We start from the raw sequence: 26440 nt of genomic DNA, 5'->3' as shown, positions 1-26440 counted from the left end.
GTTGCTGTGTTATACATAAAGTAGGTCCTCATTGGTTATCCATTTTAAGTATAGCAGTGAATAGATATCAATCCCAACCTCCTTAACCATCCCTTCTCCCCGTTCTTTCCTCTGGCAAAACGTTGTCCCCATAAGTTTCTCTAAATCACAGTCTCTGAATCTGTGAGTCTCTTTCTGTTTTATAAGTTCATTTGTGTGATTTCTTTTTAGATTCTACATATAAGGGGCATGCCTTAGATATATTTTAAACTATAGGGAGTAATCTTGTTATCTTGAAGAGAGAATTTAAGAAGGAAATTTGTTGAGTATTGCACATGCAGGGAAATTCTAGAGATACGGATTTTGTTTGTGAGATTTGGAATTAACTCTTAACAAATTGAGTGCTGTGAGCCTGGGTTTGTGATTTGAAGTTTAAGATTGTCATCACCAGTCTCAGAGTGCCCTTTGAGCATGGAGTTCCTCACTGACTCGCTATCTTGAAAGTTTTATAGGCTTTGAAGAAGTATAAAATAAAAATTTGGATTGGAATGTGTGATTGCTTCCTGCTCCAAATATGGGTATTTCTTAGCTATCAGTCAGGCAACTCGAACCAGCAGCAGAGTATTTGACTGCAGTTGTTGTTCTTTCCATTTTAATGATTAATAGTTTCACTGGAACTCATAATATTTCTGTTTGGAATTCAGTTGAGCTGTCTCTGGTGATTGTTAGAATCCGGGCCATCCTAAGCAGGGGAAGGGGAAGTGGAGTGATGAAATGCAAAGCAAAACTCCTGGGCTTTCACAGCTGAGGTTTATGTTTCATTTTACTGCCTTTTGCTAGAAGCAGTAGGAACAGTTGCTATTAAGTATTTATTATATTTTGGTAAACAACATCCTAAAATGGAAGTGAATAATATATATATATGTTCTCTAAGCCAAAGTTTTTCCTTTAATCTTTGGATGTTTATTGAAGGGAAAAAAAAATCTCAGTTTTTTTCTGACATTTGGTTTTGGTATTTAAAATTTCTTTTTAAAGATCATGTTTTTTTCAGAAACATAGGGTGAAATTAAAAAAAAAAACTTGTTTTTGATAGCGTGTATGCTTTTTTTCCTCATGATAAACAGGGCTTTTCAGGGAAAACATGCAATTTAGTTCTATCACATATAAGAATAGCCAGTGGAAAGGCCAAAACTAAGTGCAGAATGGAACAGAGATATAAGTATTTTAGGAGTTTTACATATGTATTTATTTTCAGGAAAAAATTTCAATGTAAAATTAGTAAATATTTTTAGAGATGGATTCAAGGTACATATTGCACAACTGTAATTTGTTTTAAAATATAGGAAAATGTATTGACAATGCAAAAGGGAGGACAATTTGACCCTGTAAAAAAAGTGTGCTGTGCTGTGGTTAGTTGCTCAGTCATGTCTGATTCTTTGTGACCCCATGGACTGTAGCCCGCCAGTCTCCTCTGCCATGGGAATTCTCCAGGCAAGAATACTGGAGGGGGTTGCCATAACCTCCTCCAGGGGATCTTCCCAACTCAGGGATGGAACCCACATCTACTGCATTACAGGAAGATTCTTCACCGTCTGAGTCACCAGGGGAGCCCAAGAATATTGGAGTGTGTACCTCCACTCCTTTCTCCAGGGGAACTTTCTGACCCAGGATCGAACTGGTGTTCCCTGCATTGCAGGCGGATTCTTTACCAGCTAAGCTACTAGTGAAGCCCGTGAAAAAAAGTGTATTGTATTTTAAATAGAATTTTATTGTACTTGGGAATTTTCAGTTATTTTTATAATTATACTGAAGGAGAGAAGACCTCTGTGGGTTTAGCCCCTTTGGAATTATTTTCTTTCTATCAAAGTATTAATTCAAAATTCTCCTGGTGATTAATTGGCATCTGAAAACTCTCTTTTTGTGGGTTATGACTACAGATTTCTCCTTCAAGAAATTGAGTAGTTGATTATAGGAGGAGATAAAGTTGTTGTTATATTTATTTATTCAGTTTCATTTTTAAAATTTGTATTAAGGAAACTTTTGAATGGGGTTCTCCAGGCAGGAATACTGGAGTCAGTTGCCATGATTATGTTCTTTGCAGTCAAAGATGAGAAGTTCTATATAGTCAGCAAAAACAAACCTGGATCTGACTGTGGCTCAGATCCTGAGCTCCTTATTGAAAAATTCAGGCTTAAATCAAAGAAAGTAGGGAAAACCCTTAGGCCATTCAGATATGACCTAAATCAAATCCCTTATGATTATATAGTGGAAGTGACAGATGGATTCAAGGGATTACATCTGGTAGACAGAATGCCTGAAGAGCTATGGATGGAGGTTCATAACATTGTACAGGAGACTGAGCCAAATCCAAGAGAAAAAAAAAAAAAAAACACAAAGAAATGCAAGAAGGCATTGTGGTTGTCTGGGGAGACTTTACAAATTGCTGAGGAAAGAAGAGAAGTGAAAGGCAAAGGAGAAAGGGAAAGATATGCTTAATTGAATACAGAGTTCCAGAGAATAGAAAGGAGAGACAAGAAGCCCTTCTTAAACGAACAATGCAAAGAAATGGAGGAAAACAATAGAATGGGAAAGACTAGAGATGTCTTCAAGAAAATTGGAGATATCAAGGGAACATTTCATATAAGGATAGAAGCAGAAGAGATTAAGAAGAGGTGGCAAGAATATACAGAACTATACAAGAAAGGTCTTCAGGACCCAGAAGGTCTCACTCACCTAGAGCCAGACATCCTGGAGTGTGAAGTCAGGTGGGCTTTAGGAAACATTACTATGAACAAAGCTAGTGGAGGTGATGGAATTCCGACTGAGCTATTTCATGTTCTAAAAGATGATGCTGTTAAAGTGTGGCACTCAATAGGTCAGCAAATTTGGAAAACTCAGCAGTGGCCACAAAACTGGAAAAGATCAGTTTTTCTTCCAATCCCAAAGAAGGACAATGCAAAAGAATGTTCAAATTACCATACAATTGTGCTCATTTCACATGTCATCAAGGCAATGCTCAAAATCCTTCAAGCTAGGCTTCGACAGTTTGTGAACCGAGAACTTCCGGATATAAAAGCTGAGTTTAGAAAAGGCAGAGGAACCAGAGATCAAATTGCCAACATTTGTTGGATCATGAAGAAAGCAAGAGAATTCCAGAAAAACGTCTACTTCTGCTTCATTGAGTACACTGAAGCCTTTGACTGTGTGGATTGCAACAAACTGTGGAAAATTCTTAAAAGAGATGGGAGTACCAGGCAACCTTACCTGTCTTCTGAGAAACCTGTATGTGACTCAAGAAGCAACAGTTAGGAACGGAAATGGAACAATTGACTGGTTCCAAATTGGGAAAGGAGTATGTCAAGGCTGTATATTGTCACCCTGCTTATTTAACTTATATGCAGAGTACATTTTGCTTAATGCTGGGCTGGATGAATCACAAGCTGGAATCCAGATTGCTGAGAGAAATATTAACAACCTCAGATATGCAGATGATACCACTCTAGTGGCAGAAAGTAAAAAGCAATTAAAGAGCCTCTTGATGAGGTTGAAAGAGAAGAGCGAAAAAGTTGGCTTGAAACTCAGCCAAGAGTTTCAGAATACTGAGATTGTGACATCGGGTCCCATTGTATATGCGTGTGCATGCTTGCTAAGTTGCTTCAGTCATGTCCAACTCTTTGTGACCCTATGGAGTGTAGCCTGCCAGGCTCCTCTGTCCATGGGATTCTCCAGGCAAGAACACTGGAGTGGGCTGCCATTTCCTTCTCCAGGAGATCTTCCCGACCCAGGGATTGAACCTGTGTTTCTTAGGTCTTCTGCATTGACAGTCGGGTTCTTTCCCATTACTTCATGGCAAATAGAAGGGGAAAAAGTGGAAGCAATGACAGGTTTTCTTTTCTTGGATTCCAAAATCACAATAGACAATGACTGCTGCCATGAAATTAAAAGATGCTTTCTCCTTGCAAGGAAAGATGTGACAGACCTAGACAGAATATTAAAAAGCAGACTTCAATTTGCTGACAAAGGTGCATATAGTTAAAGCTCTGGTTTTTCCAGTAATCATGTATGGATGTGAGAGTTGGACCATGAAGAAGGCTGAGCACTGAAGAATTGATGCTTTCAAATTGTGGTGCTAGACAAGACTCTTGAGAGTCTGTTGGACTGCAAGAAGATCAAACCACTCAGTTCTAAAGGAAATCAACCCTGAATATTCATTGGAAATACTGATGCTGAAGCTGAAGCTCCAGTACTTTGGCCACCTGATGGGAAGAGCCAGCTTATTGGAAAATACCAAAAATACTGAGAAAGATCGAAGGCAAAAGAACAGGATGGCAGAAGATGAGATGGTTAGATAGCATCACCAACTCCGTGGACATGAATTTGAGCAAAATCTGGAAAACAATGGAAGACAGAGGAGCCTGGTGTGTTACAGTCCATCGGGTTGCAGAGTCAGATGTGACTTAGTGACTGAACAACAACAAAGTTATGTCGAAAGACTTAGCTTGAAGTTAGAAAAATTTGGGTTATTTTAGCCACCAATCATGAACGAAGCCACTTGTGTTTCATCTGGAGGGAGCTGATGGATATAGTTATCATCTCATTGTAGTTAAACTTCAGCTCTTTTGTCACCAAAGGAGGAGTAAGTGATCCTCAGGGAAGTCAGCATCTGGGGAAACCTTGGTGGTGACTTGGCAGAGGAGGCACGTAGACAGAGCATTGCAATCAAAGTTGCTCATACTAATGGTTGAGATTTTTATCATCATGATGGTAACTTGGGATTTATGCCTGTTTTGTAGAAACTTAAAGCAATTAAAGTACTTTCTGTCTCTTCAAGGCAGAGACTGCACCACCTCTGATATTATACAAAAGCTGTATATTGGCCTCAAATTTGAATTATCCTTTATATTTAGAATACCATCTTATCTTTAAAAATTGTATATGGTATTTAAAACAAATATAATGTATCTATTTCAGGGTACAGAACAGAGAGAAGAGAATTTCTGTCTGTTCTTTATGGTTTACCAAACTAACAGATTACACTCTACTGTGGAATGTTTTACACAAAGCGGAGCAGGAGACATGAAAGATGTGGGTTTGATCCCTGGGTAGGGAAGATCCCTTAGGGGAGGAAATGGCAACCCACTCCAGTATTCTTGCCTAGAGAATTCCATGGACAGAGGAGCCTGGTGGGCTACAGTCCATGGGGTCTCAAGGAGTCAGACATGACTGAGCCACCAACACTAATTAAATGGAAGAAATCAGAAAATTTAAATTGTTTAAATGTTTGGTGCACTGAAGGCAGAATATTCGCTAAATGGATTGATAATTTATTTTTCCTGTAGAATTTATTTAAATCCATCTGGACTTATTAATTGTCAGTATATTAATTTCCATGAAGTTAATCTTTATGTGAGAAAAATTGATAACATGAATTTCTTGTTTACTTTTCCTCCTTTCCCTGCCCACCAAAATCCAATGACTTAATTGGCCTGGTTCCCTTACTATATAAGACATCACCTTTTGTTAATGTATAGTTTGTTTATAATTGACTTCTTAATCAGCAAGGATAGGAGTTTAATTTTGGAGCCTTCATTATAGTTTTTTTTTCATTTGTCTACAATTTTTAATGTTAATTTATATACAGTGTAAAGAAACAATTGCATGAAATAAACTACACAAATCTTACGCATTCAGTGAGTTCTGACAAAGGCATGTACTTGTGTTCAAAAGCCCGATCAAGATATAGAACATTACTTTCATCCTAGAAAGTTCCTTCATGGTTCCTCTTAGTCAGTCTTTGCCCTCTCCACCCCCGAGGCAGCTGCTGTTCTATTTTTTTCCAGCAGAGTTTAGTTAAGCCTGTTGTAGAACTTCATATAAATGAAATCATATAGTATATACTCATCTATATAAGGCTCCTTTCACTTAGCAGAGTATTTCTGAGATTCATCTGCCCATTATGTACACTTGGAGTTTATTACTTTTTATTCCATTGTATGACTGTAGCACAGCTTGCTAAATTGTTCTCCTATAGATAGACACCTAAACTGTTTCTGTTTGGGGGTATTGTGAATCAAGCTGCTGATAACATTCATGTAGAATTCTTTTTGTGGGCACATATTTTCATTTTTCTCAGGCAAATACCTAGGAGTGAAGTTTCTGGCCTGCCTATAGGATAGCCATATGTTTAGTTGTGTAATGTGCACATAAAAAGAATTTTTTTAAGCAGCATTAGTCATCAAGGAGGCGTAGTTTAAAATCACAAGAAGATACCACTACATTCCCACCAAAATGGATAAAGTTTAAAAGACTGACAACACAAATGTTGGTGAGGATGTAGAACAACAGGAAGTTTCATGTATTATTGGAGCGACTCCAACAATTTAATCACTCTGGAAAAAGTTCTAACAGTTTTCATTATAGTTTTTATAAAAAGAAGAAACACAGTAGTAGTTATAACTTTTATAACCTTGAAAACAAGGAACTGTAAAAGGCCTTTGTTATGAACATATTAACAAATAACAAATTTTCTAAAATTTGATTCAGAAAATCATTTTAATGTTCTATTTTAATTTGGAGGGAAATGCATCATCAAAATTTTTGGATTTCTATCCAGGGAAATGATACGTAACTTTTTTTTTTTTTTTTTTGCATAACATTTTTTATACCATTGGTTTAACCTCCACTCTTAATTAACATATATGAAGGTTTAGAATTCATTACCTCCAGGTGGTACTAGTGAAAAATTTTTTGTTGTTTTCACCCTTCTTCTCCTAAATCTAATGTATTCTTTATGTTAGGGCATCGTGTTAAGCTTGGAAGAGGGGACACAAACTTAAATAAGACAAATTCTCTGTCCTAAAGGGGCTGGAGAGTGACAATTCAGGTTTTTGGATTATGGTGGCGCCCTCCAAGAATTATAAAGTATGAGAATTTGGAAAAGGGAAATTTCAGTGAGTCACCCTGTATGATAAAAGTAATTCTATAATGCAATTTGTGGTAAAATGCCAATATGATTAAAATTGACAGAAGGGTGAAATAAGTTGGGTTATGTAAAGTCATGGGAGGCTCTTTATGGTGGGATCTGAACTGCACTGACAATTGGAATAGATTAATTAATTAATAGAATTAATTAGAACCTCAGAAACAACTTAGGCTGAGTGGCTGAAGCACAGGAGGGTTTGGCCTGGATTATGGAGTGATGTCAGGGATAAACATTGATAGGTAGGCTGGATCCAGATTATGGAGATCATCCAATGTTTGGCTGGTGAATTGGCACTTTTTGCATAAATAATTGAGGAACCATGGAAAGTTCATTTAGAGCCTGAAATTTATAAGAAAGCAGTGGAAATTCAGGTAGGATATTCCTATGGTAATATATGGGATGATTTGGAAGATGAAAAGCTGTATTATAAGTCTCTTGCAGTAATGCTTGTGAGACACGGTGTAAGGAAACCCAGTATAGAGAAGACAAAATGAGACTGGAAACAGAACCTGAGTGCGAGTTCCAGCTCTGCCGGTGTCTAGCCATGTGACCTTCTGTGTGTCCTATAATGTAATCTTTATAATGTCCTACAATGTAATCTTTCTCTTTACTCAAATGAGGATAATGACGTCTACGTCATTCGGTTGTTTTGTGAATTACATGAGATAATGATTAAGAATGATCTAACTCAGAAGGGCTGGATTTTATAGCATGTGATAGGAAGCTAGGAATGGCAAGAAGCTAGGACCATGTGGGATGGAGTTATTGATCCTTCTGTAGGGCAGTCCACTTAGAGAGATTGTCAGTGTTCTAAGTGATCAATGACTTTAGATCTAAAGAGGAGTGGTATTAGATGTGCAAGGATCACATCTAGCAAAGGGTCAAAACAACAAGGACTTCAAGATGGTATAGCTTCCCAAAGTCAAGATCTGACTGTGCCGTAGTTCTGAATTCTCAGGATTCAGGTCTAGGGTTTCCCAGGTGGCACTAGTGGCAAAGAACCTGCCTGCCAGTGCAGGAATTGCAAGAAATGTGGGTTTGATCCCTGGGTCAGGAAGATCCCCTGGCGTAGGAAATGGCACCCCATTCCAGTATTCTTGGCTTCCCAGGTGGCGCTTCCCAGTGGTAAAGAACTCACCTGTCAGTGCAGGAGAGACAAGAGACTTGGATTTGATCCCTGGGTAGGGAAAATCTGCTGGAGGAGGGCATGGAAACCCACTCCAGTATTCATGCCTGGAGAATCCCTTGGACTGAGGAGCCTGGCAGGCTATAGTGCATAGGGTTGCAGAGGGTCAGACATGACTGAAGCAACTCAGCACAGCCAGTATTCTTGCCTGGGAAATCCTGTGGACAGAGGAGCCTAGCAAGCTAAACAAAGAATCAGACATGACTCAGTGAGCACAGGTCTAGGACCCAGGGAACAGCTGAAAAAGTAGATTAAGAATTCCCATGACAAAAGCTATGTAGAACCTCAAGATTCTCCATTCTTGTTGGGGAACTCATGGTGCTATTTAGTGATTCAGAGTAGAAACCTTACTTGGTTAAGGGGGAACCACACCCCAGGGGAGCACAGGTCCTTAGGGCTTATTTCAGGCACTAGGATTGTAGGTCTTTCCCAATAAAACTAGGTCAAGGATGTCAAGGGAAGTGCCTGATAGATTCACGGCCTGGTCAGAACTATGTCAGGAACAAGGTGGGGCTGAACCACTAGGTATAAAACTGTTGGCTCTTTCTGAGCCAGGCTCTGAAGACTCCAATGAATGTTACCTGGCAATTAGTTGCTGCTGTTAAAACTGTGATGGCAGTGAAACTAGAAATAAAATGGTAAACGTGGGAAGCTTTAAAAAATTAATAGAACCTGGGAGCTCACTGGATATAGGATGAAAAGGACAGAGGGGGAGTCAAATACAACTTCCACTCCTGATAATGTGGCCGAGCGTCTAGAAGCATTGAAAGTGAAAATTGTTTTCGCAGAAGGGCCAGAGTGTTAGAGGACAGAGTGAAATTGGGCCTGGGAAGAAATCCCAGTGGGGAATGTCACTGAGGGAAGTGGAAATCCAGAGAAATGTTCAAGCCAGAAAACTGTAGACTTGAGTCGTTCTCCAGCCTCTTGATCTATCTACTCTCCCACTGCCCACAGACACAAGGATTTTATTCTGTTTTTCACTTTAGGTTAACTTTAAAATCTTAGAATGTTACATATTTATTTTTGGCTTATTGGAAAGGCAATTATAGGACTTTTATTTGAAGATGAAAGTTTATTCAAACTAGGATAGGTCAGACTAGCCTGTGAATACCACGTACTTTCCAATGCAGTGTTTCATTATGCAGTGCTGGGGAAGAGAACATTGAAAATAGAACAAAACCATGATTAGTGAATAATAGGGGAAGAATAAAAAGCAAAATAATCTGTGCAAAACCTCCCTCCCCCCTTTTTTTTTCTCTAAAAACAAGGCCATGAGATGTCTTTTTATTTGCAGTTGGTTCCACAAATTTTTTTGATACAGTACCTCAGAAAGTATTAAGCAGAAGAGATGAATCAGTTGTGGAGCTGGCTTTATAAATAACACCTGATCCAGAAGAATTAAGAACACTACATCCTAGGTGATGGCAGCAAATGCTGAAGTTCCTAAGTACATAATGGGAAAATAAGAGAGCCTAAACAGGAAGAACATGGCCACTCAGACGTGTAGAAAATTTAAATGAAACTGTAATAGATTGTTTATAAAGGGAAAAAAGTGCAATATACATTTCAAAAGGTAACTTCATTCCTAGTGCTGGGAATATAAGCTTCATTTGACCTTTGGAGCCAAGTTGTTTTTCTCAGCCATATCTGTTGTTGTTATTGTTATTTTTAAAAAGTATCTAAGAAAGCTGTCTGAACTATGTTTGAATGGAATGAGAAGACATTGCAAAATCATTTTCTCTACAGGAAAATCGAAGCGGATGCCTAATAGACTACCCGATAAGACTTTAGCTTAAATACTTTTGGCAGGTTCCGCTACAGATGTTGACTGCTTAATTGTGGAATCTCTATTTGTAAAATCATGGCCGGATGAAAAACCTAAAGTCTGAGCTAACTATGAAGATATATTCATAGGAAAACAACCTGAACTGGTACAACTTATGCAAAATTGGAAGTCAGTTTCTAGGACTCCCTTTAAAAAGGGACAGGCTGTAATGTGAGGCCCACTGTATGCCAGATTCTCCTGGGCTTCAGTTTATCCAAGAATCGTTAGTATTAAATGTAGATGAGGTGTCTCTTTTCATAACATCCTTCACATTAATGATAGAAATGTTGGGACTGTATTTCCCTCTGCCTCCTTTTTTTTGTCTAGTACCTAATACAGTATTGGGTAAGTAGACACTGCCCAATTCCCATTTATCAGTGAATGAATAAATAAAATCTATGCTCCTTGAAAATATTTTTATAATATAGTTATGGTGTATTTAAGCATCAGAAAAATCAACTCATCTTTTTTTTTTAACCAGAGAATATTTTGAATTGTCTTTTGATTCTGCATTATTTCATCCTTTTGTTTATATTCTGCTGTATTAAGACTTTTGGTTACAAGTGACGAAAACCAAGTGTATAGTAGCTTAAGGGAAAGGAAAAGAAAGTTATTGGCTTATCTAAATAACTGGTGGTCCAGAGGAGGAAATTACCCCAGGTGCTGTTGGATCCAGGGTACCAATCCACTCCTAAGGTCTTCTCCCTTTCTAAGTTTTGCCTGTGATTCTGTTTGTCTCTGGAGAAGGCAGTGGCAACCCACTCCAGTACTCTTGCCTAGAAAATCCCATGGACAGAGGGGCCTGGTAGGCTGCAGTCCATGGGGTCGCTAAGGGTCGGATTGAGCGACTTCACTTTCACTTTTTATTTTCATGCATTGGAGAAAGGAATGGCAGCCCGCTCCAGTGTTCTTGCCTGGAGAATCCCAGGGATGGGGGAGCCTAGTGGGCTGCCATCTATGAGGTCGCACAGAGTCAGACATGAGTGAAGCGACTTAGCAGCAGCAGCATCTGTTTGCCTCATTCACTCCTTGCTTTGTTGATCATCAGAGGAAAGTTAATTGCCAAAGGTTTCAGCTTCCATGGGCCTCAATTAGCAAGCCCATTGTCTCAGCATCAGTTTATTCTATCCCAGTTAAGGACTCTGATTGACTCAGCTGGGTCAAGTGCTCATTCTTATAACAGATAACATAGTCAACAGACATATTTGGACCAGCCTGAATAACATGCTCACTCCCATGGTGGAAGGTTGGGAACAAGGTGCGCAAAGAGAAGGTATCATGATTGACAGCCTCACCGGAACCACATGGAATAAAGAACAATTTTCCCAGTAGAAAGGCAACACTGTTTATAGATATGTAAGGATGAAAAAATGTTAAGGATAGGGAAGAAAAATCAATAGCTATGACAGTCCACTATATTAAAATATATTTAAAATATTTTTCACATATTCTAATAAGGTACTTCATTTCTTCCTAATTCCAATTAACTAAAAAATACCAATAGAAAGTTCACTTTAAAATACTCATTTAATTTACTGAAATTTTATAATCTTGACATCTTTTGTCCAATGGTCTATTTGTATTTGCATGATAATTTTACTTAATATTATTCTTTCCTTTTTCATTATTTGGTGGGGATTGTAGTATAAGGAAATAAAATCCATTTTTGATAAATGATTACAACTGTGATATTTTGTGAGAAAACTTCAGTGGTAGTATTAGGTTGCATTGCCAAAGTTAAGTGTCAAATGTTTATTTCTTAACATTAATCTTTTGGGCTGCAAAACAAGATAAACTTTTAGAGGCTCACTTGTTTGTGAAAGTAAATTCGGTTAAGTAGGACATTGAAAAGGGGGATAAAATGGTAAGATTTATGATTAAATGTACCATCAGTGTAAATCCCATAATTTTAATGCACTTTTAATGTAAAGTCTGTTATTCATCCATTAAGAAAGCATTAAATGATTATTCTGAGTTTGTGCTGAACAAAAGAAAAAGAAGGAGAGACATATAAATTTTTGTTTTGTATCACAATCCAGTTTGGGGCATATTTTTATGTTATAGTGAGAAAGGAAGACCTGCTAATATGATTTGTTATGAAAATTACAATTATAACAGGAGGAAGAACTTTAAATGTCATTTCAGTGTTTTGTTTCACAATTTGTGATATGGGCATAATTTTACTAACATTATACTCAGAACCGCTCATCTGTTATGTTTGGAGCAGAGAAGAGTAGAAGGCAATGATTGTAACTTACATTCTTCCCTAGATTTATTAGAGTAGAAGTTTGTTTAGAATTTATCACTTGTGCTTATATTACCCAAAGGGAGAAAGAATCCATATTTAGAAATGGGTCATGCTGTATTGAGCAACTGGCATTTTGAAGCTCCAAGCATTAAAAAAAAACAAACACAACCAAACATGTGACTACAAGTTATAATTGTTTTCATTGAATCATTACCTCTTAAAGAAAAATATATTTGGTAGGATGTTTTACAGCTAGAGAGAAAATAAAAATTGTATCTAAATATTAAAAGGTAAAAAGCAAACAAGAAAAGATTGTGAGAAACATCTTTCCATTTGTTTTAGTTGCTTATTTTGTGTACATGTGTAGCTAATTACTAAAGCTTTATTTTTTGGGGAACTCTTTTTGGGAACTAATATTCTTCACTGATTTTTCCTTATGAGATTTAAACTTGGACTCCTTCATATTTGGGATGAACTCCTGCTGTGCTTAAAGACTCTCAGTGAGTCAGAAAAAAACAGATTATATTTTTCAGACCTTTTTATTATCCTTACTGATATTTTCTGGCATGCTGTATGTCATGCAAATTAACAGTTTCTATTTGTTAAGGGTACACTGAGGGTACTTGTAAATTATCTATAATGTTCTGTTGTATGTGATGTTATTTACTCAAAGTCAGTATTAGAAAATTATTGCTAGAATAAATATTTTGAATTTTGAATAACGTTGAAAATGTTCGAGATGTTTGGGTAGCATATTGAATTTAAGGGTGAAGAAATAATCCAGTTTGGGGGAAAATTTTTTTTATTTAGAACTGACCTTTAAAAAGGAAGTCACAGAGGAAACCATTCAATGGGATTTAATCTCATTTTTCTCTTCCACATATCCTATCTAAAAATTAACCCTCTTTTTAAAAGAAGGTGCGTATCTTAAATTTCTTTCTTTTTTGTGTTTGGCTCAATGCCTTATTAGTGCCATTGGTTACCACAATTTAAACTATACAAATAAGTTTTCCTTTCCTTGTATGTGACCAAAGATGTGATTTGAAAAGCTCTTTAATTTTAAATATGTTTAACTGTCCATTGTTACACACCCTGTTTATTTGTCTTATAGTCAAGATGCTTGTTTTTTACTAGAAAGTTTTGCATTTACTCAGTTAATTCAATAAATATTAACTGAGCAGCTGCTGTTTATAACATTGTGCTGTATACTTTTTATATTAGATTGGTTTTAAATATGAGGTGTTATCATTCATTAAAAAAAGTGTTTGCCTAGTTTCATGTGGAATGGGCTCTATTCTATTTTCTAAATATAGTATCCTTACCATTACCATTTAGAAATTGGAAAAAATATAGATTTAAAAAATCTGTCTTGATGTATATTAGTTGTAGGAAGTGGGCTTTTGTTTGTTTATTTAAACTGGATGTTTGGTCTTCAAATCATTAGACCTAGATATTGCTCCCAAATTCAGTATAAACTTCCAAGACACTGTAGGTGCTGAGTAATATTTTGACTTTGTTACCTCATCTTAACTAATTTCATGCTAAATTTTATCTTGGATGCAGCCCAACTACAATTCTCCACTAATTAATCTCATTTTATCTTCAATGCCAGGAGAAAAAGGCCAAAGCTATATTCATTGTATGCAGTTTTGGGGGCTATAATATGATTTACACTACTTCCTACATATTCGATATTTGTTATTATAGCATGTATTCATTATGTAAACATATTCAGGAACTTACAGATCTCAATCAAAATGTGGTTTCATATGTATCTTAAAATAGCTAAGAAAGAAGAAATCAAGTCTGATGCTTTCTGGTTATTTCTGCTGTAAATGCTTCCTAGATTAATACTGTTAATTTACGTAGTTATTATTCAATACTTTTAAAGATCTGATCCTAACACTATGGATAAGCAAGATAAGAAATTGCCTTGTGGCCACTGGGATTCTTGGAAGAGTTGTGTCTCTGACTTAGCAGTGGTTCTTACATGGCCATAAGTCTTGCCAATTCTAGCTCCAATGTACATGTCTGCCCCCTTGGTGCTCTGTATGCAAATCTGGCCTCTAGTGAAATCCTGCAACCTAAGTACATGATGCTAGATGCAGAGTCAATTGAAATTAATTTGGACTATGCCTGGAATACCCAGGGTGAAACACTATTCTGGTACTTCATTCAAGTTCAACTTCAGGCAAGGGACAGCACAATGGAATCTACTTTCATCTCCTGCCAAACATCTGTAAGAGGCCAGCTGGCAGTGTGGTCGGAGTTGACCCCTAAGGCTACATCCTGTCTTTCGGCTCACGGAAACCAACTCAGAGGAGGGCGTAAATAACCTTATCTTATCCTACCCTACTCCCTTGCCAAATAGAGAAATTCCATGTATCCATGTTTACAGAGTTCACTGAACTATTGAGAGTATTCTGATGGTCCAAATAGTGCAAATAACATATCAAAATTGTATGCAACCAGTTAGAAACAACAGAAAATAAGTAATTATAATCTGTAAGGCTGAATGCTCTTGTTCTCCCTGTAGTTTTATTCCAAACAACTCAGAAGAGGGGGATTACTTGGATTTTCATTTTCTTGTGATAATGTGTTTCAGGCTTTTTACCTTACATTTTTACAGTAATTTTATTTATTTATAGTTGTGCTGGGTCTTTTTTGCCACACGAGTGCTTTCTCTAGTTGCAGTGAACAGAGGCAATCTGTTGTGGTGTGTGGGCTTCTCATCGTAGTGGCTTCTCCTGTTGGGGAGCATGGTCTCTAGGTGCATGGGCTTCAGGAGTTGCAGAACTTGGTCTGAGTGGTTGCAGCCTGCCGACTCTAGAGCACAGGCTCGGTAGTTGTAACACACCGGCTTAGTTGCTGCACGGGATGTGGACTCTTCCCGGACCAGGGTTCAAACCCCTGTCCCCTGCATTGGGAAGTCCTATCATACGTTTCAAAGGCAGCATTCAAAACAAATACATTTTAAATAGGACAGAAAGTTTTGATAATGAGAAAGGACAATGACTGTTATTATAGAGATTAAATATATCAAACCATCTTTAGGCATTTCACAATTTGGGATAATGAGCTGAAACATAGATCTTTTACACAAAGTAACAGAATTTAGAATTCTATATCTTTCGGCCTCTTTTTTTATTATAGATTTTTTTTTACTGATTTATAAACACAGGTCTTGCAGACAGTCTTGGATATACCATCAACCTCTCTGCCCAGACCTCTCCCCACTGGAAGGTCACACTTTTACCTCCAACCCAATGTGTACCCTGTGGGCTCAACTGTTGGTTAAAAACCTTTAACAACCCTGTGGTTCACAAATACAGGAGGGAAAGAAACTAAGAAAAACAGTCACAGAGGGACAGCCCTCCCTCAGGAAGACATGTAGGCAGAGACATTATTTTCCAACATTGGCATCTCATTTATGTAAAAACATAAATTCACTTTATTGTGCTTTATCTTAGTCCTTTTATGATTGTTGATTTGCTTACTAGACATTTTTAGTATTCTCATTAATCAGTACGTTTGGTCTTTATTCTCTAAGCAGTTTTTTTTTTTTTTTTTGGTTGTACTGCGAGTACAAAACAATGTGGTCCTCCTGGAAGGCTTGCACAGTATGAGATCCCATGTCTATGCTCTAAGAGTTTGTGTGCTAATAGAGGGGGTGATTCAACACTCAAAACATTTTTCTGTAATGCTTATAAAGGTGTGCCTAAAATAACTAGAATAGTAAAAGGATTATCAGCTCTAAGATCAGTCAGTCTTCTCAATAGGATTTAGTTTCAAGTAAATTCTTTGAAGAATTGTTGCCAGCCAAAATAGATTTGGGGGGTTTATGCTGTCTTTGGAAGGAATGATGCTAAAGCTGAAACTCCAGTACTTTGGCTACCTCATGTGAAGAGTTGACTCATTGGAAAAGACTGTGATGCTGGGAGGGATTGCGGGCAGGAGAAGAAGGGGACGACAGAGGATGAGATGGCTGGATGGCATCACTGACTTGATGGACGTGAGTCTGAGTGGACTCTGAGAGTTGGTGCTGGACAGGGAGGCCTGGCGTGCTGCAATTCATGGGGTTGCAAAGAGTCGGACACGACTGAGTGACTGAACTGAACTGAACTGAACTGATGCTTTCTTTTGACCTTCCATTTTCATGGCTCAGTTCTCACTTTTATCTCAGACTGGTCAAACCTGGAGCAATAATGCACCTATTTTGTTAACTGGAAGCTTTTTAGCTTCTTACTCTTTTGGCAAAACTTTTGTATTCTATTCCCTTCAGAGTCTTGTTATCTGAATTATGTCAAACAGTTTAAAGATGTTAGTGATTTGAGATTCTTTCTTTCCAAGAGGGCACATTAACTTTTGAGAGTGATCCTCAATTCTTAAATGAACAAAGGTACTTGCTCTTCAAAGGAGTGAGTGCTGATTATCAGAGATAGAATAGCAGACCAAGAGTTGTTGAGGCCCTGACAGTCTTTGGGTGACGGTGGAATCTCTTTGATCATTTCGGAGTTTAAATAGATCTCACTCAGAATTTCTCAGTTATAGTATTTTACTCCTCAATCAGTATGTGAAAAGTGGATTCTCTGGGAAATGACCCTAAAAAGTACAAATGTACCCTCTTTCCGAGGGGCATATTCAGCAACAAAAATCCCATGATTTGACCCGCTGATTTTTAGAGTCTGACAATTTATATTTCTACTGTTATTAAAGAAAGCAGGGAAAGCATTTCTGTATCCTGCCACAGTCCTTCCTTCCTGTTTTAGTTATGAACAGGAGACGCTAGAAACTACTGTACATCGTCTGTCCTTAACTTCCAGCAAGAAAGGAATGTCTTTCAAAGATCATCTGGAACTTGTCTGCCTTTGCTAATGTAGTGCAGAGCAGTTCTAAAAATAAAGACAGGATTGTTGAGTCCATGAGGAGCAGCTTATTTCATCACTGTTGTTTTTCACTTGTAGCCTTGTGCCTTGTATGGTGGTTTCTGTCTCTCAGATCACGCTAAGAAGAGCTGTTCTGTTCCTGTGCTCTGGGAATGCTAGAGTAGAGAGTCTGTGCTTTTGAGAATAATATTTGGCTCATACAAGGGGCCTGTGTTCTGCAAGTGTAATGTTTGATGCATATAAGGAGGATTAGCATCCATGGGAATTGAGGCAGAGAAATTGAATAGAAATGCCAGAGTCAAATAAAGAAGTGTTTATTTATTGATATTATGTTGAATCTTTTAATAGAAAATGTTAAATTAGCATAATTAAATAGGAGGTCTGATTTTGCTATCTTGTTTTTGCTTGATGGGAAAGTTAGCGTTGATTTTATGGCTATTGAGAAATTTTAGTTATCTTTTCATATCCAAGGCTCCCAGACTTTAGAGCAACAATTCCTTTTATCTGTGCTTATCTGTATTTATTCTAATCAAATAAGCATTCCTACAGAATGCAGTCTTGAAATATATACTAAAAGATGACACAGAAATTTCATAAGAGCTTGGTAGCTGTGTATGTGGCTAATAATTTTTCTCTGCCATTTATTGTAAAGGGAGGACCGCAGATTATTAGTAATCTTATGATTCGTTTTGCATATTATGATTAAGTTACATATCTTGGTCTTCTTTTTTATTTCCTTTTTAGATACTAGCTCAGTCATGCACTGAAATCCTGGAATTGCGGCCCTCGAGTGTCTGTGTGGGGCGTAAGTAGTTTGAATTTAAAAATACCTTGTAAGAAATTGTACTTTTTTTCCTAGTTAAAATATATGATTTGAAACTCATGTTGGAAAGAGAATAGCAAAATTAATTTTTTGGCATCTTTTTCTGCAAGAATTTTTAAATAATTCCTTGAAATATTTCTATTTTAAATTCAAATTTTTAAGATTGGAGTGTTATTTTAAATAATGAACATATTGTGTGACAGGCTTTTAAAATCTTCTGTATATTTAGTTCATGTTTGAGACCTTTCTTATGACAAGTAAAATAAAATAGGAAATTTTCTCTTTTATCTGATTATACAAACAGGCATGTATCTGTAGACTGAGCTCCATGCTCTTATGACCTGGCCAAAGTACGTCCCTGCCAGCTCACGGTGGATGGCAGGAAAGAAGCAGGTGGCTTGATCAGCTGGTGCTAAGAAACAGACTCAGGTTTTAGCACTTTCAAGCCATCCAACCCAAAGAGAGTGGGATTCTCTGTGGCCTATATAATTTCTTCAAGTTTTAACCTGGAGTTCATTTTAACCCAACTTTTCTTTCAAAAGTTAAATATTGGCTCTGGTGGCCTCCCACCTGCTGGACATGGGATGAGGTTCTACATCTTTTAGTGTTCTTTGCTCTTAGTCGCTCAGTCATGTCTGACTCTCTGCGATCCCATGGACTGTAGCCTGCCAGGCTCCTCTGTCCATGGCCATTCTCCAGGCAAGAATACTTGAGTGGGTAGCCATGCCCTCTTCTAGGGGATTTTCCCAACCCAGGGATTGAACCCAGGTCTCCCGCATTTCAGGCTGATTCTTTACCAGCTGAGCTGCTAGGGAAGCCCAAGAATACTGGAGTGGGTAGCCTATCCCTTCTCCAGGGGATCTTCCTGACATATGAATCAAACCAGGGACTCCTGCATTGCAGGTATCTTTTAGACCCACCCTTCCTTAATGATTACTGAGATGTTTAAGAGGAATAGTGCATTTGAACATTCTAGAGTGGGATGGTGGTCTTTGCATTTATAATTTGGCCTAATCCTTACAACACTATTCAGCAGTTTTATAATCCTGGATTCACAGATGGGGAAACTGAGACAGAAATATATTCAGTAGTTGCTATTAGTAAATGTCCTGTTAGATTCTTGTCTGTCTGACTCCAAAAGCTCATGTTCTTTTTCTGAGTCACATTTTACATTTCACTTGCACTTTATTGTAACTTATAAGAACATTCTTTATATTCAATAACACACTGAATGAAGAGTGGCATGGCAGCATTTTCTTCCACAGTTAATTATTAGATATGTGTTAGATTATCTTGGGTAGGGGGTCTCTGAAGAGGATTGAAAGTTAATTACTATTAAAAGAATTGACATATCTTCTTACAGCTAAGCAGCAAAGATATAAACATTTAAACTTTTCTTCTAGCATATTATTTCACTCTCTAACATTTAGTGACTGCTCCTCTTACACAGAGTATGAGTCAAATCAACTTCTTTTACTAATTGGCCACAGATTATTATTAGTCCAAAATGCCTGACTTTTGAAGAGTTACAAGTCTGTATGCAACAAATTAAAAGTAGGATTAGATATGTGAAGAAGCTGTTAAAGAAGAACCTCTGTATGGGGTGTCATAGGTTAAAGAAATTACAACACGCGACTGTTCTAAGAACCAGGTAAAATGAGGCATTAACTTCTTCACATTCTCATACCTCAGTACCTAAGACATCCCTACAGATATTTTCCTCAGGATAGAATTTGGGCAAGTTTGTACAGTATCTGTCTGGGATGACTGTTGTGCTTCAATTCTATTGGTCAATTACACTTCAGTTCTTTTTGGTTATTATTGGAAAACACTTTGTTCAAAATGTAAAATAATGCATCTCTACCTGGCAGTGAAGGGCATCTCCACTGTATTTCCTTGGAAGGTCTAAGAAAACTAGTAAGACCATGTCTTTTGTTATTAGTTGACCGAATAGTATTAAAAAATTCGTTGCACCTTGATGCTTTTGATTCAAGTGATGCTTTTTGTTGTTGTTCTTGAAAAGTAGCATTTACATTTTGTATTCTTCCTTTTACTTCTAGAGGAATTTCAAGTTGTTTTGAATGGAAGAGGATTCAACCTGGGGAGTCGGAAAGGCAGTGTTCTCTGTACTTACACTGTAAATGAAACATACACGATAAGTATGTCTCCATAATTTCCGTATTGCTTTAATATCTGTGCAGTATTTCAGCATGAAGTATTTTTGTCAGCTGAAACCAGCAGTGCTATATTTTTTTTAATCAGTAAAGAAAGGAAGTGCAATAATAATGCAAGTAGTAATAATAGTTACTTAATAGTTATTTAATAATGGCAACAGTTGTTCATAACTTATTAAATGCTGGACTGTATCTGAAGTATCCTCATTATACAATTTATGGCCTTGTGGCTGAAAGAGTCGTATAACTTGTCTGTGATTACGCAACTAATACTGGGCAGAGCTGAGAGTTGAACCCAGTTTTCTCTGTGTGGACTATACCCACCCCCTGATTTAATTGTCTCTTTCTCCACATTTGTTTCTTGTCACTCTTGCTTGAAAGTCTACCAGTCTTGGACTACTTTACTACTTATTACCTCATTTTATTGTCACTTTCTGTCTTTGTCTAATTTGCAAATAAGTTGTCAGCCAGTTTCCTGAGGACAGACTTCTTGCCTTAAAGATATGTCTGTAATGTCTCCCTGGTACAGTATTTGTTGGTGATTATCATATTTAAGGAATTAAATTTCACTTTGCCTAGCTTGACTTTCAAAAAAGCAGATGAGTGCAACATTTTTAATCTTTATTCTGAGAAAAACTTCTCTTTAAATAAATAGATCTTAATATTCTGGGCTTTTTGGGTCTCTTTTAAGACTTTTCTCCTCGTTGGTGATTATATTGTCTTCTAAAATTTTATACTGTAAGGCAGATGCTGCAACTCTGTGAACTCTGGTAGAAATATTTTTTGAAAGGATCATCTACAATTTTGTTTATCTGATTGTTATAAACTCTCCGTTTAGCACAATTTTGTCTGCATGCAAAGTAACTGCTCAATATGTTTGTTGAATTACAGTGTTAAGGGTCTCAGCATGGTAAATGATATCATTAATTCCTATCTTTTCTATTAAAATCATCATTTTAGTAAGGAAAGGCAATAATATTTGTAATGAACTCTCTTGTTAGTAGGTTCTACAACTGAAGAGGAAAAATTATTTTAGTATTTTTATTTAGTAGTCATCTATATCTAAGCATTAACTTTACCTAACTTCTTTTGATTATGGGTTGGAGTTTATTATAATAGAAATATATTTTATGTTTAGCTATATGAGATTAAATTTACTAAAATAAATCTCAAGTAAATTGAGTCAGATTGTATTTTCATAATTTGCATTCTAAGATTATCTATCTGATCATGTAGCTTTTCTGAATATTTATAGTCTAGATTATTTTTTTCATATCTATGAAAATTGCAAGGCAACTTAAGTATTCTATAAAATGTATTTATATATTATTTGTTGTTGTTTAGTTGCTAAGTCGTGTCTGACTGTTTTGCAACCCCATGGACTTTAGCCCACCAGGCTCCTCTGTCTGTGGAATTTTCCAGGCAAGAGTACCGAAGTGGGTTGCCATTCCCTTATCCAGAGGATCTTCAGAGGATCCAGGGATCAAACCCTCATCTCCTGCATTGGCAGGTGTATTCTTTACCACTAAGCCACCTAGGAAGCCTGTTTATATGTTATAGACCCAATTATTTTATTAAGCTCTTGAAATAAATTTATTATCCTTTGGATATTTATCTTTATCATTTTAAAATTCTGCTTTTAAAATATATATCATTGTTTCTTGAATGTCTAATATATTGACAAAGTTGAGGGAGAAAAGGTGATAATTTTATAGTATCTACAAACTATATGTGAATGTTATATAAAAAATCATAATTTATGATTTACCAGTACTGTATATCAATAAGGCATATAATCTCTATTTTTCATTCTGTGTTCCTTCTCTTATTTCTTTAGATGAGTATCTTTTTGTTTTTTCATGCTGATGTATCTAATGCCCCACACTTGAACACTGATTGCTGTATCTCTTTATATCATTAATAAAACTGCATGAGATACATAAAGCCCCTTATTAATTCAATGGCATCTTATTTTCTAGATGAAAAGCCAGTAAGTGTGGAACAGAATTCTATGCTTTGTCCTGCTCCTACCCTGCATGAAGTTGGAGAGTAAGTGCTTCATTAAAACATTTAAAAACTTTTTAGCTACAAATTATAAGGAAATTGTGACCCAATACGCAGTAGTTGTTTTGTCTATTGTTGATATACAGATTGAACATGGAATAGTAAAACCTAGGCAGATCACTCTGGTTAGTACTTTATATGTTTCTTAGTAGATTTGAAATTGGTAAAGTCTTTTTTATTTTGTTTCTTAAATATTGATTAAAAGACTCTATAAATATTTATCTGGGTAGGTTGGAGATCTGTTGTTAGAGTCTTTAAACAGTAAAGCCATGGCCAGTGTTTTGAATTTTAGTGTATTGAATTTACACACACACACACAAATTTCAAAAATGGGATTTTGACTAATTACTATAGTATTTAAATATTAAGATTGAAGAGCAAAAGGAATGTGGCTCAGTAAGGCACAACTTAGACTAGGAAATATTTGTTCTTTAAGTTGTGTCCCAGTCCTGTTAAGGTCTATATTCATATGTTCTTTGGTATGGCAATAAACCATGATACCTGGATAAACTAAAAGCTATTTAGTTTAGAGGAAGGGCTATTATTTTAGTCACCTAAAATAAACAGATAATTTTATCAGTATCTTAATATTTTCATCTGTGACTTTTCCCCCTGCTCTCTTTATTGTGCAGAAAATGACTGTGAATAGTTCACATGTTCTCTTGTTCAACAGTTCAGTTCAGTTCAGTAGCTCAGTCGTGTCCGACCCTTTGAGACCCCATGAATTGCAGCACGCCAGGCCTCCCTGTCCATCACCAACTCTCGGAGTTCACTCAGACTCACGTCCATCGAGTCAGCGATGCCATCTGGCCATCTCATTCTCTGTCGTCCTCTTCTCTTCCTGCCCTCAATCCCTCCCAGCATCAGAGTCTTTTCCAGTGAGTCAACTCTTCACATGAGGTGGCCAAAGTACTGGAGTTTCAGCTTTAGCATCATTCCTTCCAAAGAAATCCCAGGGCTGATCTCCTTTAGAATGGACTGGTTGGGTCTCCTTGCAGTCCGAGGGACTCTCAAGAGTCTTCTTCAACATTTAGGATAATGAATAGGATACAGTTCAGAGAGGGAGGATTATATTTTCCTTTGTGGAACGTAAGAAAATTATTTTAGCAGTTTGAAGTTGACTTGAGCACTTGAATTATGTGGGTGCTTAAATATGCAGGATATCTATTGGACATTGGTTCTGGTCAACTGAGTGAACTGGAGTGGTATCAACTTTCTATTTTAAATTGGTTATAAAGGGCTGTATAACTTATAAAAGCAAGACTATCAGAATCTTTATTCTTTCTATAAAAAAGTATTTGTTTTCTTTGTCATATAATAATTTAGCAGTATTGGTAACGTGCTTATATCAAATTAGACTGCTTTGGGATTTAAGGCCTGTCCATTTTACATTGAGCCATCTTTACCCCAGGGGCACAGTGGGGCTCAATGTCTTTCTGAACAATACTGTCCTGTATTAACAATAGTAAATCTATTGACTTAAAGTTTGGTCTTATTTTATTGAATCTCTGACTCCATATTGATTCCCCTGATTGTTCCCCCAGTCTGCTTTCAGAGCTGTCTTCTCTATCTTAGTCATTGGCAGCTCCATCCTTTTTGTTGTTCAGGTAAAAAAAAAACTTTGAGTCATTATTGATTTCTTTGGAGAAGACTCTTGAGAGTCCCTTGGACTGCAAGGAGATCCAACCAGTCCACTCTGAAGGAGATCAGCCCTGGGATTTCTTTGGAAGGAATGATGCTAAAGCTGAAACTCCAGTACTTTGGCCACCTCATGCGAAGTGTTGACTCATTGGAAAAGACTCTGATGCTGGGAGGGATTGGGGGCAGGAGGAGAAGGGGATGACAGAGGATGAGATGGCTGGATGGCATCACTGACTCTATGGATGTGAGTCTGAGTGAACTCCGGGAGTTGGTGATGGACAGGGAGGCCTGGCGTGCTGCAATTCATGGGGTCGCAAAGAGTCGGACATGACTGAGCGACTGAACTGAACTGAACTGATGTAGGCCATCAGCAAATCTCAGCTCTGATTTCAAAATATATTCAGAATCCAGTCCTTCCCCACCACCTCCACTGATACATCCTAAACCAAGCCACTGTCAGTTCTTGGTTAGGTTATTAGCCTCTCAGATACTCTTTCTGCTTCTGTCTTTGGCAACAGTGATTCTATTAAGACAGATCAATTTATATCACCCCTTCATTTATCCTTGATAATGAGTTCTCCATTATACTGAAAGTCTAATCACTGCAGTCAGTGTTCTACAAGGTTCTACAGGATCTGGCCCTTGCTGCATCTCTGACTTATCCTCTTTTGCCCCTTTGTTATGGGCACCCTGGCCTGTTTGCTCTTCATTAACCATGTGAGCTTACTCCCACTCCAGCATCTTTTACACTTGCTGTTCTCTCTGCTTAAGAGACTCCTCCCCTCTTGTCTCACTTGCTCAACTTCTTCAAGTTTTGTTTATATATCATCTTCTCAGTAAGCCCTTCCCAGTTACCCTATTTAATCATACATAAAGTCTACTCCCTCCTTTGAGTCTAACACTCTCTATTTCCTTTTCTTGGTTTACTTTTTCTCCAAAGCATTTGTTTGTTTGTTATTGTGTCTCCTTCCTGCTGGAATGAATTTGTTTTGTTTCTTGGTGGACATGATTCTGGACACATAATAAATTTGTGAAATATTTGTTACATGTTTCTCAAACGTTTTGATTCATTATTTATATATAGACTAAAATGGTGCATTTGGTTACTGGGTATTTTAAGTAGGAGAAAGATGGTCAGAATTCTGTTTTGGGGGTCATCCCATTTAAGAGAGCAGAAAACTAAGTTGGATTTTTCATAGTAATGACTAGTAAGGTAAGACAGCTTACTTTCTTCTCCAAAGTACTTATAAAATGCAATATGCCTGTTCTGTCCAACACTGAATTCGTTTTCTGTAGAACTTGCCTTGGGGCACAGTCCCCTTTTGAATAGGCTGCCACACATACCGCTTGAATTTTTTAGTGATTTGTAGACAAATCCTCTTCTCAGCTTGCTGGTGGGTGAAATATTAACGTCAAAAACCAGACAAATGATGGTTTCTCGTGCCTGATATTTATTATGTCTTATATGATTTTTAAACAATATCAGGCACAAGAAATCATCCTTTGTTTGGCTTTTGGATGTTACTATTTCACCTATAAGCTAGCTGAGAGTGTTTTGGAAGGAGATCTGTCTAAAATAATTTTGCTTTCCTCTTTTTTGTATCAAGTACATGATACCACTGAGGCAAAATTGGAGAAGATTTTGTTTGTTACTGTGTTGGACATTTGGCGACATCATTATATGTTCCACTGAGTACTTTGCAAGTCATTTGGACCTTTCCTCTGCCTTGCATTTCCTTCAGATATTTTTGTAGGTGATGAGGCCTCTTATGAGATTGGATTAAAATCAACACCACTGAAACAGTTTAGCCTTGTAAGGTGACTGATGCTTTACTGTGTTTGTCTAATTAGCTTTTGGCTAAGGATTCAAACCCATTAAGTCGCTAGTTAGTCTGTGTTTCAAATAAACACATCTGGCCTAACAATGAATGAAGGTTTTTCCTGTGTGAGGGTGACAGATGTGGTGATGGTTCCCCCTGTTCTCTCACTTAAATAATTAACAACATGCTGGTGAAGTAACCCTAGACAGACAGCCTCAAAGCCAGATGCACAGTCTCAGAGCTGGAGCCACAGACATGTGCCTCATCTCATTAGAGTGCTCGCTCAGTCCCTTTCTTATCTTTATGTTACTTCCTGAAATACATTTTCTTTGAGGATGATCCCTTTAAAAATCCAGGGCTCATGAATTTTGGTTTGAAAGAGGCTTCATATGAAGATGTTTTCTTGGAGATGGGAATTAAGAATGCAGCAGGGTAGCTAGGACATAAGTTTGCATTTGGAAATTGATGTCATAGAGAATCCTGTGCATAGAGTAGCCTGGTGGGCTTACAGTCCATGGGGTTGCAACTGATGTGACTTTGCATGCATGTACAGCAGCATGTCAGGGAGAAACCAAAAGTTAAAGCTATCTGGGCCAATCTTTTCCGGGTATATCATTGCTTAGTATTGCTGGAATGGATCTTTGGAGTCCTTTCTTTGAGGGGATATCTGTGTATTACATTTCTTTGTTTGGTAGAGAATTTTACACCAAAATGCACAGATTCTTAGTCATTAAACAGAAAGAATGTAAAGGAGGTAGTTCTTTTCTATTTTTTTTTTCCCATTGGACACAATTTAATTTTAAAAAATGTCC

The 26440-nt window shown here is 37.2% G+C and overlaps 1 protein-coding gene across 1 annotated transcript in view; it reads left to right on the top strand.

Moving 5' to 3' along the window:
- The window catches only part of ANTXR2 (ANTXR cell adhesion molecule 2), a 177783-nt gene that overhangs the window by 25047 nt on the left and 126296 nt on the right, over positions 1 to 26440 (top strand). Inside the window, exons 8-10 of the mRNA NM_001076826.1 lie at positions 17851 to 17911; positions 19990 to 20088; positions 22083 to 22152. Coding sequence (NP_001070294.1) covers positions 17851 to 17911; positions 19990 to 20088; positions 22083 to 22152 — 230 coding nt within the window. The remainder of the gene's footprint in view (positions 1 to 17850; positions 17912 to 19989; positions 20089 to 22082; positions 22153 to 26440) is intronic.

This window comes from Bos taurus, chromosome 6 (genome assembly GCF_002263795.3).
Source record: "Bos taurus isolate L1 Dominette 01449 registration number 42190680 breed Hereford chromosome 6, ARS-UCD2.0, whole genome shotgun sequence".
NCBI lineage: Eukaryota > Metazoa > Chordata > Mammalia > Artiodactyla > Bovidae > Bos > Bos taurus.
The sequence above is the reverse complement of the archived record's forward strand: the minus strand, read 5'-3'. Positions and strand labels throughout refer to the sequence as shown.